At 36.3% G+C, this 16,451-nt stretch overlaps 1 protein-coding gene across 1 annotated transcript in view; it reads left to right on the top strand.

Moving 5' to 3' along the window:
* btv (dynein cytoplasmic heavy chain beethoven) overlaps positions 1 to 16,451 on the top strand; it is a 1,245,321-nt gene that overhangs the window by 818,243 nt on the left and 410,627 nt on the right. The window contains exons 51-52 of the mRNA XM_090394552.1: positions 3,348 to 3,492; positions 15,822 to 15,945. Of these exons, the coding sequence (XP_090250678.1) occupies positions 3,348 to 3,492; positions 15,822 to 15,945 (269 nt within the window). The remainder of the gene's footprint in view (positions 1 to 3,347; positions 3,493 to 15,821; positions 15,946 to 16,451) is intronic.

The raw sequence follows: 16,451 nt of genomic DNA, 5'->3' as shown, positions 1-16,451 counted from the left end.
CCTCTACTAACCATTAACCTACCATCAGGTTAATGGTTAGTAGAGCAAAATGAACAAGTTAGTACAAAAAAAAGAACAAGTTAATATAATACAACAAATTTGCAAAAATGCGGCGATAATAGAAAAAATTTTCGGAGCCACGGGAATACAGCAGCAGGAAAACGTCTAAAAAGCGTGGTTCGTAGCGTTACCACTGCTTTTAAACCACGCGCCGTTTCTCTCTGTCGTCATCCGTGAATGCATCATATGTTCCTTACATCTCACTGCACTTAGTGCCACTCGCGGAATCCAACCAAAACTCTCGTAACTTTACGGTAAAAAGGGAGCGGGGGAAGGCACCGTGCTACATAACAGATATATTGAAGTTGGCCATTTCACATTTAGCTTATTTCTTTGTTTTACTTTTCTCCAGCAAATGGTTAGTTGTTCACATACTAATTCCGACTAAGCAACTACAAAATTTTAAACGATGAAATTTCACAATACTAAATAAAATTATATAAGACTAAATTACTATTTTATACAAATTCCTTTATTTCTGATAAATTATTATTTTTCCTATATGAGCGATAATAATATTAAGTCTTCCTACTTAACAGCGGCAGAAAAAAAAATTGCACATTTGGGTGTTTTGGGTAGAACATGCAGGATGCCTGGATGCATTATCAAGAATCAAAAGCACTTTAAATTCAAGACCCTTGTCATTCAAATAGCGTCTAACTTCTGGTACAACATGTTTGTGGAACCACTCAGTGAAACTATCAATGGTCACCCAAGCTTTTTTGTTGGCCATCCAATGAACTGGAAATTTTTGAAAATCTATGCCCTTCATTGGCCGTGGTCTTAATGATCGAATGGTTAGTTGTTCACATACTAATTCCGACTAAGCAACTACAAAATTTTAAACGATGAAATTTCACAATACTAAATAAAATTATATAAGACTAAATTACTATTTTATACAAATTCCTTTATTTCTGATAAATTATTATTTTTCCTATATGAGCGATAATAATATTAAGTCTTCCTACTTAACAGCGGCAGAAAAAAAAATTGCACATTTGGGTGTTTTGGGTAGAACATGCAGGATGCCTGGATGCATTATCAAGAATCAAAAGCACTTTAAATTCAAGACCCTTGTCATTCAAATAGCGTCTAACTTCTGGTACAACATGTTTGTGGAACCACTCAGTGAAACTATCAATGGTCACCCAAGCTTTTTTGTTGGCCATCCAATGAACTGGAAATTTTTGAAAATCTATGCCCTTCATTGGCCGTGGTCTTAATGATCGATTTATGAGCAGTGGTTTTAACATCTAATCTCCTAAAGTGTTCGAACAAAATAGGAGTGTTATGGTGGATTCAAAGCAGCAAAAATCCTTTGCTGCTTTGAACCCACCAAGAGTTTTTTGCATTTTTTCCAGAAAATGCCGGTTTCATCCATATTCCAAACTTGTTCACGAGTGTAACCTCCATCTTCTATTTTAGCAAATTTTTGTGGAAATGCTTTAGCAGCTGTTTCATCAGCAGAAGCCATTTCACCTTTAATTTTTATATTACGAAGAGCATGTCTTTTAATAAACTTAGCCAGCCAACCATTGCTTGCATGAAATTCATATTTTTTCCTCGATTGAGATGAAGTATCTGGCTGCAGTTTTTTAATCTGTTCATAAAATCTCAATGCTGATTGCTTGATGGAATTTCCATCAACTGGCATTCTTTTTTGTACATTATCTTCTATCCACATCACTAAAGCTTTTTTGGCCTTTTCTAGAACAACATCTCTTGTGTATGATGATAATTTCGCACTTGATTTTGTACCAGAACATACCTCTTTTCTAATAGCCTCTTCATCTTCATTTTTCTATATAGATCTGACAGTTGATTCACGGACCCCAAAATGCTTACCCACAGTTGTCGCACCTTCCCCAGTTTGAAGACGATCTAACATGTGAATTTTTATATCCAAGGAAACAGCTTTTTTTTTTTTTTTATCGGCAACATCATGTGAAGGCTGGATTAAAATCTTTGGTTAATGAAATGAAATGAAAGTCTGAAAATTACATATAGCTTACCATTTATTATTTCTTGGCAAAATTATTAATTTTATAACGCGATTTTTATTTTGATTTCACTTAAAAAATGTGGTAACTGTGTTGTCTACTCAAACACCAAATTCAAACTGCAAAGAACTGCTTTTTTATGTGCAGTCAGTTATGTAATTCGTGGAATTCCCAATAAATGAAATTCATAAGAATTTAGAATTTTCTTAATTGAAACGAGAATGCAATTCTACAAAATTCTCAGAATTTTCTTGAATTACGGATTTTTTCCTAACTTAGACTTTAGGTTGGTCGTGTAAAAGTGAATAAAAATCGCGCAAAAAAAAATTATTTTTGATATCCCAATTCACGTAAAAAAAATTCATATAAAAAGAGGTTTAGGTGTATATCTAAATAAGCTGTAGTTATCCTTGCTTCAGTGTTTAGAGTGTTAATATTAGTATCTCCCACTATAATTGTAGGTTGATTAAAGTTGTTTAGTTTTATTAGCCAGGTTCTAATTCCTCTAGGAAGGATTCTCATCAGAGACCAAATATAGTGATAAGTCTACACAGTACTCCATTTGAAGATAGACAGAAGATTTGTGGGTCACAAAAATTGGTCTATAGGTGTTAAAGGTTGGATGTATAAATTACTAATAGAAAATTTCATAGGTTTAATATACAAAAAAATTTTACGTACATGATTAAAAGGAAAAAAAAGCAAGGGATCATCCCAGAAAATTGAGTCATTGTATGGTTAGCAGGGATGTAAGGAGTAGATATTTCTTTGGAGGATGGTGAGTGAGTGAGTGCAGTCAGTTGTCGATCTTCATTAGTGGTGCTTTTTTTTTTTTAGAAAATGAGTTCAAAGACATATCACCAGTTATCATTAGAATGATAATTAGTGTCTGTGAAGTGTTTAATCAGCTTCCTGATATGAGTCTTTGGACTTCATGGAATGTCCAAAGATTCACTTTAAATACATACAATAATAATTTAGCAAGTTTTTTTCACTTGGTTATAAATTAAATTAAATTTGCAAGGAAATTATCTTATTGTTTAATCCTTTATCCAAGTGTAAGCATGCAGAATTTGTACACAGGTATCGTCATGACTAGCCTACCTCTATATAGTGGCTGTTGATATCACATCACTTGACTTAGCATCCCATCAAAGCTGGTGTTTTTTTGTTTACACTTTCATGAAGGATTAAATAAGAATATAATTTAATTTCTTGTCTAGGTTAATTTAATAATAAATATGCCCATGTATTAATAATAACATATTAATATATCTTTTATAGCAAAATCGGCTGTTGGAAATATCAAGTCTGAATCCTTGTCAGAAATACGCTCATTACGAGCCCCTCCTGATGTGATTAGAGACATTTTAGAAGGTGTTCTTCGTTTGATGGGTATTTTTGATACATCATGGGTTAGTATGAAAAGGTGAGAGATATATTTGTATACAAATGAAATATAAACAAATAGTATAATGAATGTTATCTCTCATTTGCTAATGTATACTGCTTGGGAAGAAGTTAATGGACAAGGTGCAGTGTACCATGTCATGAGTCACATATTTGTAGCTGGTATAAATCAGATGAATACAATGCTCCCAAGTCAGTGCATCTAAGTCCATGTGAAATGGCTGCGGTAAGGGAACTGATGGAGTTTGAAAGAGGCATTGTGATAATGCCCTGTTGCACGCCTATTTGTTCAGCAAACTGTTGACAAATTAGGCCATCCCAGGTCAACAATCAGTGATACCATACCGAGATGGAAGCACAGGCAGTGACAGCAAGTGCTACCCACACTCACCAAATGTGTCCATAATGGTTTTATATATTATCCTTCATAGCACCATTGGAGTGCTACGAAGGATAATATGTAAAAACTGTCATTCGTCATTCAACATGTTGAATGCAGAGTCCTGAGCATCAAATAGAACATGAATCTGGACAAAAACAAGAACCAAGGCTTACAACATGGGTTTCCATGGTAGAACTACAATATGCAAGCCCCACATTAACTGAACTAACATGCAGTGTTGACCTCAGTGGTACAAACAATGTGTATACAGTGGGACATGGAAGCTTGGAAAGCAGTGTTATGAAACAACAAATAACCCTACATCCTCTACCAAGCAGATGAACACGTGTGGCTGTGGATACCCAGTGAACTTCTCTCACCAGAGTGTGTAATCCCAACAATGAAATTTGGAGGTGGTGATGTGACGGTATGAAAGTTTTTTCTGGTTTTGCTTTAGATCTCTCTTTTTGGTGCCATGAACATTGAACTCCGAGAGGTATCTTAACATTCTGGACAATGTAATCCTTCCTACTTGGTAGTGTTTCTATGGAACTGATCATTGTCTCTTTCAGCAGGCCAATGCATTGAATCTCCATGGTTTGTGGACATCAGCATCACCACACGTGACTGGTCTCAACCCCCATTGAACATCTTTGGGATGAACTGGAGCATCGAGTGAGGTCAAGGGATGTCTGAAACCTGCAACTGTCCAGGACCTCATTACATGCCTACAGGATGAATGATCCAAAATACCCAAAATTGACTGCTATCATAAGCTTGTGGAAGGTATGCTCCATAGGATTGCTACATTCATCGCAGCAAAAGGAGGTCCTGCATTTAAGATGGATGCTATAACTGCTTGTTCCTGATACTATAGTGTCCGTTGGCCTTTTTTCAAGCAGGGTATATCAGCTTTTTATGCCTCCTTCCTTCCCTCTCTCTCTCTCTCCTCTATTTTCATATTGATCGCTTACACAAAAGATCAAAAAGTCTTTAAGCACATCTGTGCCATGTGTGTGTGGATCAAGAAAGAAGCTTATTGGCATTTTGCTTGAAGAGTTGTAGGTTGTATTTGTTTGGGAAAAATTCTTCAGAAAGGCTGTTCCGGAGGACAGAAGGAGATGGAATAAAAGAGGAAAAGCATGTTCATTATTTTCAGTTACACTGTAAAGAGATGCTGAGCAGCTATTGCTCTTCTTTTATAAAGTCCAACAGATAGGGGGAGGAATGATAAGTGTCAATTCAGTGAAGCAGTTACCCTGGAAATACCTGTAGATTAGACACAGCACTTTTTCATTGCATTTGTGAGATTGGGGTTCAAATTAGTCTGTAAGGGACATCCCACCCCTAGAAATAAACAGGCTAAAGTCAAGGCACCCTCCAATCTTAACAGCAAAAAATCTTGCAGAGACAAATTTCAACATGAAGGAGAAATGGAAAGAGTCCTGGTGTAACACTTCAACAGGGATCTTCCATAAATTAGTGGACCCAACACAGATACCTTCGGGTTTTGATGTACCTCGTAAAACTTGGTCTGCCCTTAACCGAATCCTCACCAATCATGGTTGATGTGCAGACCACCTTTACAAATGGGGCATGATTGTCTCATTCAGGTGCGACTGTGGATCACCCCGCCAGACAATTAATCATATTATAGCAGAATGTGTCCAACTTGCATACAGTGGAAACCTGACTTCATCCATGCTACACCAAGTGCAGTCAACTGGATAATCAACCTAGACATTCAGTTGTAGCCTATTCTTGAGTGTCTCTTTTATGACTGTATTATGTCTTATTATTGTACATATGTCTATTACTATGTCCATAAATATTAAGGATTAATGTAATGTAACTTTTCATGTGTGAGCCATATGCTAAATAATAAATAAATAAATGTAAGGGAGGGATCATTCTCTAAATTGCTCTCTTCTAGACAGCATCAAGAATTTTTAGCGAGATTCTAGGTGCATCGCATCATCCCAAACCCAAACATGTGTGAACAGTATTCTAAGGATGAGTTGATTTGGGAATTTGTATAAAGTTAATAGCTCGGTGAAAAATAGTTTCTTGAGCAAAACAGAATGCCTAGTTTTTTTTTTTTTTTTTTTTAATGCTGCAGAAGCTATTAATATGATGTTTATATTAGAAGAGGCTGGAGTAAATGTTATTCCACATAGAGAGATATGATTCTGTTCAATAATTTGTATATTACTGAGGGTAGGGATAAGTGAGCTGAGATCCCATTTATGGAAAAAAAAGGTAAGACTGTGTTTTGGTAGTATTGATGAAGGTTGCAGTGTCCTCTAGATGAGGTAGATGGCTTCAGGTTTGAAAATTTTTTCACTTGGTTATACTATAAATTAAAGATGCCAAGAAATTATATTCTTGGTTTAATCCTTTATCTAAGTGTAAGCAAATAAAAATTTGCACATGAAATAACGTCATGACTGGGCAGCTTGTGTACAGAGGCTAATGACTTCACATTAATTGCCTTAGTATCCCATAATGCAATTATTGGATAGTAAGGCAATTCCTTATGGACATATATAATGTCCATAAGGATATGCATTATGGGAAGGCCACTACCCAGACTGGTTTCAACCTTTATTGAAGTCTCATCAGTGGGAGCCAAACCCAGAAGTGATACCAAGGTTGAAGTAATCCAGAAGTCATATATCCACATACAAGTAGTCAAAAGGTGTCACACCTTATTACTAAAATACTCTGGATTAGAGAAAGATTCATGTGCACATTTTTATTTGCTTACACTTGGATAAAGGATTAAACCAAGAATAATTTCTTGGCATCTTTAATTTTTTGTATAACCAAGTGAATAAAACTCTCAAACATCTCTTTCTCTAATGCAGAGTATTTTAGTAATAAGGTGTTACACCTTTTGACATACTGAAAGTTTATTTTTCACTTGGTTAGAGCATATAATAAAATTAGTTTAATCCTTTATCCAAGTGTGAGCAAACAAAGTTTGCGCCTGAAAGTATCTTCAGGACTGGGGCAAGGTGGTACAACACTAGGGCAACTCGTTGCAAAGGTGAAGCAAGCTACCAACACTCCTGTCTCAGTATCTCCAATAATGCAAAACACATCTCCTTGCGGATATGTCTAATGTTATGCATTAAGGGAAGGGCCACTACCCAGACTAGTTTCAACCTTTATTGAGGTCTCTTCAGTGGGAGCCAGGCCCAAGCTGAGATACCAGCAGAAGCATTCGCAGGTCACCTCTACCTATAGGAGTTGCCAAATGGTGTGCCACCCTTTTTTAATAAATTACTCTGGATTTAGAGAAAGATGTTGAAAGTTTATTTTATACCTTTTGACATATTTTATTATTAGATCAAAAAATGAATCAAGTTATTTTAAAAGAACTAAAATCAAACTCAATAGAAGAAAAACTAAACAATTATAAACAAAAATGGATTAAACATGTAAACCGAATGGCCAACACTGGACATCCTAAACAAATACTAAAATATAAGCCAATTGGAAAGAGAAGGCAGGATAGACCTCAAAAAAGGATATTGGATGGATAATGAGACCAAAACAGACCAATACGGTCTATACCTGTAATTAGTGTTATGATGATGACCTTTTGACATATGGATTGCTGGTCATGCAGTTAATATCTGCATTACTGGATTATTTTTAGTGGTATCATGGCCACCATTTTATAGTAGCTCAAACAGAGCATTTTCTGGTAGTATAGAATTATTTCTATATCATGGGATTATTTAATCCTCAGTCTTATGACTAGATTTTTTTCTCTTACAATCAAATGCAGAGGTTTTATTCTTTTTCTCCAATTGAGATAATGTTTCCAATTCCTCCAAGTGTGTGAACTCTAGGAATTGAGATTCCAGGATAAAAAGCAAGATGGAGTGACTAATGTTTTAAAGAGAGACAGTTGGTATTAGTAAGATTAATTCTGTCACCGTGTACAGCAGAGAGAAATATTTAGTTGTGGTTAAAAAAGTGGAAACAAGGTATAAACTATTACAGGGTTCTACTTTCGAAAGCAGCACAGTAATTTCTGTAATGGTGGCGAGCCAAATGAAACATTTCCAATGGAATATGTAGAGAACAGTAATAAAATTTTTATACAGACATTCTCGAAATGACGTAAAATTAGTAACATACGAAAGGGTTTATCAGATGCAGATCCAAACTGGTTTTCTGATGGGGTCACCTTCACAATGGATATGAAGATGCCCATACAAAATTTTGTCAACATTAGTACAACCCAAGTTATGTTAAATTATCCCAGAGTATAAAGGCAGTGCCTGCGTTTTAGTTCATACGATCACGTGGGTGGCAGCTGCACCCAAATCTAAATGTTTCAACTGCATGGAGATTGGACATATTGCTAATCAGTGTCTCAAACCCTGTCAGAAATGCAAAAGTTATTGAACAACTCATGAACACCTGTCATTTCAGAACTTTCGTTCAAAGAGTAGGTAGACAAAATTTATTTATTTTATATGGAGTTTCCCCCCTTTCCTCCTCATCTCGTAGGATGACGTTGAGCCCTCCTAATGAGGGATTAAGTATTTTATGACTGTAGATCTGTGTGTGTGTGTGTTCACAGGTCAGTTTGCCTATTCTGAGGGATGAAAAACCTGAGTTTCTGGGTGAAAAACCCTCTACATTCTACTACATGTTGCCTTAGGCATTTGTCCCTCAAGAATTCCAGTAATTCCATTCTCTCTCTCTCTCTCTCTCTCTCTGCTACACTACACTGTTTCCTATTCCCAATTTATACTGCTGTAGTTAAAATATCCCATACTGATCATAACTCGTTTTGGATGTGCAAACTCATTGCCTTAACATTTCCTTTTCTACCCCCTGTGTTCCCTCTCCTATAGCAACATCCTACTAAATATCCTGTTCTGCCCCTCCCCCACCTCCATGTTACACCATATGCTCTCAAAACTATTAGTGCTATTTTCCTCCAAATTCCCCTTAGAGGACACAACTGATCACTTATCATAAGCAGTACTTCAACTCATTTTCCTTTCCTATCTTGGCAAAATATGTTATGCCATTGTAATTTCTCTCAACTGCGTTTCACTGATGGACAAGCTGAGGCTATCAATGTCACCAATTCTTTGCCATTATTCCTGATACTCCTGGCATTTGTATTATTATTATTATTATTATTCAGGCCTCCGTGGAGTCAAAAGACTCTTCGCGGGAGGTCCTTTCTAAGAAACACGTCTATCAAGACTCATCGAGGGAGGTCCCTCCTAGGAAACACAAATAACACAAAGTCTATCATACCACTCCTTAAACTCATTGACTATTCTCACTATCACCACTCCATCAGGCAATGCATTACATGGTTCAACGACCCTCCATGCAAAGAAACCACTCCTCACCCTCTTTCTCACAGTTTTCTTTTGTAACTTCCAGAAATGGCCCCTTGTCATGACTCCTTCCTGCTGTTCAACCAAGCAAAAGAACTCCCCAGTGTCAATCAACCAAGCTAAAGAACTCCCCAGTGTCAATCAACCCTGTAACCACCTCTCAACAGTTTAAAAGTATCAATCATATCACCTCTCCTTCTATCCACCAAACTCTGCAGTCCACACTCTCTCAGCCGATCCTCATAACTAACATTGTACAGTCCCGACACCATCTTTGTTATCCACCTTTGTACCCTTTCCACAGTTAATTTATCCCCTTCAAATCCTGGGGACCAGATCTGAGAACAATAGTCAAAGTGTGGTCTGATCAGAGTCTTATAGAACGGAATGATGACCATTTTATCTCTGCAGGTCATTGTCCTTCTCATTATTGCAGCAATCCTCTGTTACCTTCATTACCTTTGCAATATGTCCCCTAAATTTCAGGTTTCTATCAATCATCAACCCCAGATCTCTTGTCCCCCCCCCCCAACTCCTCTAGTTTAACTCCTCCCATACAGTATGCAGCGTCCCATCCAAACCTCAAGACCTTATATTTTGAAAGCTTATTGATATTGAAAGTTTATTTTTCACTTGATTAAACTATAATAAATTTAGTTTAATCCTTTATCCAAGTGTGAGCAAACAAAGTTTGCACCTGAAAGTATCTTCAGGACTGGGGTAAGGTAGTACAACACCAGGCAACTCGGCGCAAAGGTGGAGCAAGCTAAAATCACTCCTATCTCAGTATCTCCCATAATGCAAACTGGGTAGTGGCCCTTCCCTTAATGCATAACATTATACATATCTGCAAGGAGATGTGTTTTGCATTATGGGAGATACTAAGATAGGAGTGATGTTAGCTTGCTCCACCTTTGCAACGAGTTGCCTGGTGTTGTACTACCTTACCCCAGTCCTGAAGATACTTTCAGGTGCAAACTTTGTTTGCTCACGCTTGGATAAAGGATTAAACTAAATTTATTATACCTTTCATTTTGCTGCATTAAACCGATTCCCCCTTTCATTTTCCCATCTATCTAGCCTATTCAAATCCTCTTGCAGGGCCATCACATCTGCACTATTACTAATAACTCTCCCCAGCTTCGCATCATCTGCAAACAACTGAACATCCACTTGCAATCCCCGGACAATGTCATTGATATAAAGGTTAAACAGTATAGGTCCCAGTACCGAGCCCTGTGGAACCCCACTTGTAACCTTCTACCTCCTTGACACTGCCAATCCTGAATCCAGTTGACCAATCTGACATCCAGACAGATTGGTCAACTGGATTCAGCTGCAACTTGAATATCAGCTTACCCTGTCAAATGCTTTCACTAAGTCTAGGAAAATGGTAGTATATGCCTTTCCCTCATCTAATGCTCTCGTAACTTTATCATAAAAGCCTAGCATATTGTTAAAACAAGAGTGCCCCTTCACAAATCCATGTTGACTCTCACAGATAAGATTCCCCTCATCTGCCCAATGCTGTATATGGTCCCTCACTACCTTCTCCAAGATCTTACTAACTACTGAGGACACACAAACTGGCCTATAACTAGACACTTCCAGTCTGCTACCATTTTTTACTCTGTAGTTATAATCTCCCATAACAATCGTTCTTCTTGAACTTGATATGCTCAACTGTCTCAACATCTCCTGGTCCCTACCCTCTGTGCTCCTTGGTTTGTAGCAACACCCCACTAAATATCCTGTCTTGCCCACCTCCATCTTACCATATGCTTTCAAAATCATTAGTGTCACAGCCTTCCAAAGCCTCCACTCTTAGAGGACATAGGTCGTCACTTATCATAAGCAGTACTCCACCACCACGCTTTCTCTTCCTATCCTGCCGAAAAATGCTGTATGCACAACTTCTATTCCTGTTATTATATACTGTCAACCACATCTCGGTGATCCCAATAATCTTTGGCCAGGCTGATGCTATCAGTGCCACCAATTCCTTTCCCTTATTCCAAATACTCCTGGCATTAGTATAAAGCATAAAAATGCCATTGTTTCTATACCCAGCATTATCCCCTCTAGATTCCACTGGGCTCAGCATTACCTGATGTCATCCTCCTTCTCCCAAGTACCCATTCCCACAAGAGGCCACTCCTGCAACCATCCAAGCTGGAACACACACACACACACTGACTCGTTCAGAACAGCAATCTCTCCAGATGCTTACGTCCTTCCTCATTCAAGTGCAAGCTCTCTCTCTCTCTTGCATACAATTCCTCTCTGCTCTCAAACACACTCCAAGCATCCACATATTCGAATCCTCTCTTCTGACACATTCTCGCTATTATGCTATTCAATATCACCACTCTTCTGCTCAGCTCAAAGAAACTTCAATGCATGGTCAGTATTCCTATACCTATTATTGTTCCCTCCAGACTCCATTTGACTCTGCATTACACAATATGTTCCATCCATCTCTCTCTTGTGTCTGTTCCCACAATGCCATAATCCTCTTGCAGGGCCATCACATCTGCACTATTACTAATAACTCTCCCCAGCTTCGCATCATCTGCAAACAACTGAACATCCACTTGCAATCCCCGGACAATGTCATTGATATAAAGGTTAAACAGTATAGGTCCCAGTACCGAGCTCTGTGGAACCCCACTTGTAACCTTCTACCTCCTTGACACTGCCAATCCTGAATCCAGTTGACCAATCTGACATCCAGACAGATTGGTCAACTGGATTCAGCTGCAACTTGAATATCAGCTTACCCTGTCAAATGCTTTCACTCAGCTCAAAGAAACTTCAATGCATGGTCAGTATTCCTATACCTATTATTGTTCCCTCCAGACTCCATTTGACTCTGCATTACACAATATGTTCCATCCATCTCTCTCTTGTGTCTGTTCCCACAATGCCACTCCTACTTCCATCTACCTTGACAACTCTAGATACCCTGCACTAATACTCCTCACTTACCCTCTGAGAATAACATTCTCTCTAGATGCTGATGCTGTCCATCTCTCACATACAGCTTTCTTCTATTTTCAAATGCACTCCAAACATCCTCATAATCCATGCTTCTCTTTTAACTCATTCACACTGTATATATTCATTATTGATGCCTCTTCTCCTGAACTCTGTATTATCATATCTGAGTAATGCTCTTACTATCTTCCCTCTCATACTCTTCTGCTCATAAGCATGAACCACAAAACCTCTTGCTGTCTGATTCACACTACCTCTTAGGTCATTTGTACCAATGATCACAATCAACTCCACGATTTCACCTAGGCTAATTGCCATAGTCATACTATCCTTCCTCCAGTCAAGCACTCCTCGGGCATTCTGTTTTGCATGCCACGAATCACTTGAATCTCCATATACTATTGTGTGGGTGGGTGGGTGGGTGGGAGGGAGGGAGGGAGGGAGTGTATATTTATTTTTGCTTACTACCTCCACACCCTAAGTGATTAAACTCTTAAATTCAAAACAAAAGGAGAACACCAGATACCAAACTCCAAAGCTGGCTTGCAAACAGGTTCATTATCCTAGGATATCTCATATATAACCTAACCTCTTAAATTCCTATTTAACTTATTTAGCCCATTAAGAGACTGATTCTTCAAACTCCTTATTAAAAATAAAATCTTTAATTTACAAAAAACACAAATATATACAACATCAAATTGAACAACTTAATTATGCAAGTGTCAGTGTATTCTTCAAATCACAACAAGAAAAAACTTAAATGTGCACAACTTCCTTTCACTCTTCTTAACATGTTCGCTGCCACGCTACTCAGTCATAGTTTGTTCCCGCATGCCAAGCGCTTTTCACGTCTTCAAGGTCACTATGAGTAATCTCGTAGCCGGCTTATCAGACAGAATTTTGTTTCATATGCCAACTACTAGTAATCTCGTATCACTCCCATCTTCAAGGTCACTGCGAGTAATCTCCTAGCCGGCTTATCAGATCGAATTTTGTTTCATACGCCAACTACGAGTAATCTCGTATCACTTCCATCTATATATTACATGTGCTGATGCCAGTGTTTATTGCGTCTAGTTCAGTTTTAGTTTCTAGTCTCTAAGAACCTTCAATTTTGCCATGACCAGTAAAAGAAAACTTACTGATATAGAAGTAGAAGCTTATGCTAATATAAGCAATGATGAATTTCATGAAATATTTGGTTCCGATTCCAAAGATGATCCTACAGACGACTCTAGTGGTGACTCCGATGATGAAGAAACTTTTGAAGATGAAGTTAGCAACCAGCCAAATACATCAACATCAACTTATTGGGAAAATTCAGAAGAAGGGCCCCCACAATTTGACTTTGTTGAAACTGCAGGTTTTAAAATTGACACTGGAAATTTCAGTATCAAAAGGTTAGTTGAACTTTTCTGAAGATTTTCTCACAATTTTAGTAGAACAAACCAATTTATATGCTTTACAAAATATTGAGGAAAGCCGAGTTTAAAATTGATTTACAAATTACGATATTATACTACGGATTAACTCGCGCTTGGCATATGAGGTTGATAATCGACATACGAGTATACTCGTAGTTGGCTTGTGAAGCTCATATACGAACTACAAGTATACTCGTAGTTGGCATCTGAGGCATATACACAATATACTATATTTTAGTTGAAATTATTTCTCTTCTTCCAAGCCCCCAGACATGCTCTCCACTTTATTCAGAATCCAAGGGTCCAAATTAAGGTAATTATACAAAGGGATAACTCGTGTTTGGCATAGGAGGTCGGTAAATCGACATATGAGTATACTCGTAGTTGGCTTGTGAAGCTCATATACGAACTATGAGGATACTCGTAGTTGGCAGCGAACGTGTTAAGCGTATTGTTATTATCCTAATTTGGACAAAACTTCTGGAATTTCAGCTTCTTTGCTTCCAATAGAAACTTTTATTCCTTCTTGAATTCATACAGGAGAAAGACTAAAATAAAAAATTGCTCTCTATATGATAGTAACATAAGACAGTCAATTTTTCTTGCATCTTAAAATTACAAAATACTGAATAAAACATGTCTTCTTCCAGGACAGTTCAGTAACTTCATTTTCTATATGGAAGTAACAATTCCACTAAATATGCTACTAAAATCCATATCATCACTTTAGAATGAAATAACTTTCTCTATGTTCTTTCTCTATTCTTCTTAAAAACCTGATAAGGTTTTCAAATGAAGTTTTTGTAGTCATCTCTTCATTAAAGATATCCTCTCTTAGTCTTCTACTTCTTACTCTTCTAATTTCCATTCACTCTTCATATATTGAATCAAGAAACTACCACAGTTTTTCTCCTGTTGAGTTCCTTTCTTACTTACAGCTGAATGCCTAGTAACATTCTGTAATGTTCTTTTTGCTTCTGTGCATGCTCGTAAATCTCAAGTATAATACTTGCTCTCAGTGCTGTATTTGAAATAATGATAAAGTTCTTTTCATAGTGCAAGAAAGTTTATTTAATTATAATTTCATTATGAAACAGCCAGAATTTATAACAATTCTTCCTTTAACAATATTTTGTGCACTGAGTAAGTTCATTTAATCACTTTCATCAGTAACTTTTATTTCTCTTGTCATTGACAACATATTTTATAAGCAATATTTGTCTAGATAACAAACAACATAAACATTTCAACATTGACAGCTGAATACAAAATTACAATTAAGCTCTAATATTTAAGCTAAATACATTTATTATATATCTAAGCATGACTTTAGGAGTCAAAAATAATAACGTTGCAAAATGTCTTGCTAACAACATCCAAAAGGAAACACATTTAAAACTACTTTTATAGATGACTTCTTAACTTTAAATTAATTATTTTCTTATTTTTATTGAAGTTGAAAGTTTATTTTTCACTTGGTTAGAATATAATAAATTTAGTTTAATCCTTTATCCAAGTGTGAGCAAACCAAACTAAATTTATTATATTTCTTATTTTTAATTGGTGGGATATCTGCATTTTAATACCGATACTCCATACCACACCTCTCACTGCTCCATCTTGTAATATATATGATGTAAAATGCCTTGAGTGGTGGCAGGTTAGGCAATAATGGCAGCTACCATTATTGAAACTGATAAAGTTTCAATAATATTGGCTGTACAAGGATACTGACAAGATATACTAAAAAATATTCAAAACAACAAAATTTCAAAATGTAAACTATCCACAGTCAATTCTGATCAATTCTGATTCAGAAAAAGCTTACAAATTTAGAAAAAAATACTATAATAATTTATATTTAAACTTATCTTTTTTTTCTATGCCACCATGTTAAAACTCATGCTACACCACTCACAGATACCATAATAATGTGCTATTTGCATATTGATATAGTCTTTTTTATTCTTTTTTGGAAAGTTTCTCCCTCAAGAATTATATGATGATCTAAATTTAAAAAAAAATTCTCTTGACTGATATGATAAATGTTTTAGATAAATTCACAGTTGTTTTTTTATAGCTATTTGTAATTTATTGGGAATTGTTGTTATTATTACATAGTGTGAGGATGACTTTTTTTTTTAACATAAATTTCTTACTTTAGCTTTTTAGCAAAAAGAGGAGTGAAAGAAGAAATAATAGGATTCGATGCTAGAAATATTTCTCCTGAAATAAGGGAAAGTGTCGAGGAGTTGCTGAAAAAAAATGCAGATTCTTTTGATCCTAAGGTAATTTTATAGACTATTTAAGTAAATATTTTGCTATGGGCATCACTTACATGGCCTTCTCCTTTGACTAGACAGAGGACCTAGCAAATTTTAATATAAAATCTGTTAGCTACAAGAATTCCGGTTTTTGACTTGTGGTGGAGATTTTGCAAGTTAGCAATCAAAGTTTCAATTATTATTTTACATATTAAATACAAAAATTTTCATTTATTCATTTATTTGTTTATATGAATTCTCCAAGAAAAGGTTGGAAGCAAATATATTGTAAATGCATGATAATATATCTAAAAGATAAAGATATAGGTGAAAAAATAAAGAAATTTCAAAAAATCTCTGGAACATTTAAAATGACACTCAATAAAAAAAACAAGGCGAAAAACTCAACTAAAATTTTATAAAATAATGGCCATTCCCACTCTACTATGTGATTCAGAAACATGGACTCTTAAAACAGAAAGATGAAAGTAAAATACAAGCTGCAGAAATGAGATTTTTAAGATCAGTTT

Source organism: Typopeltis vanoorti, chromosome 6 (assembly GCF_054136105.1).
Source record: "Typopeltis vanoorti isolate ZY-2024b chromosome 6, IOZ_Tvanoo_1.0, whole genome shotgun sequence".
NCBI classification, from domain to species: domain Eukaryota; kingdom Metazoa; phylum Arthropoda; class Arachnida; order Uropygi; family Thelyphonidae; genus Typopeltis; species Typopeltis vanoorti.
The sequence above is the reverse complement of the archived record's forward strand: the minus strand, read 5'-3'. Positions and strand labels throughout refer to the sequence as shown.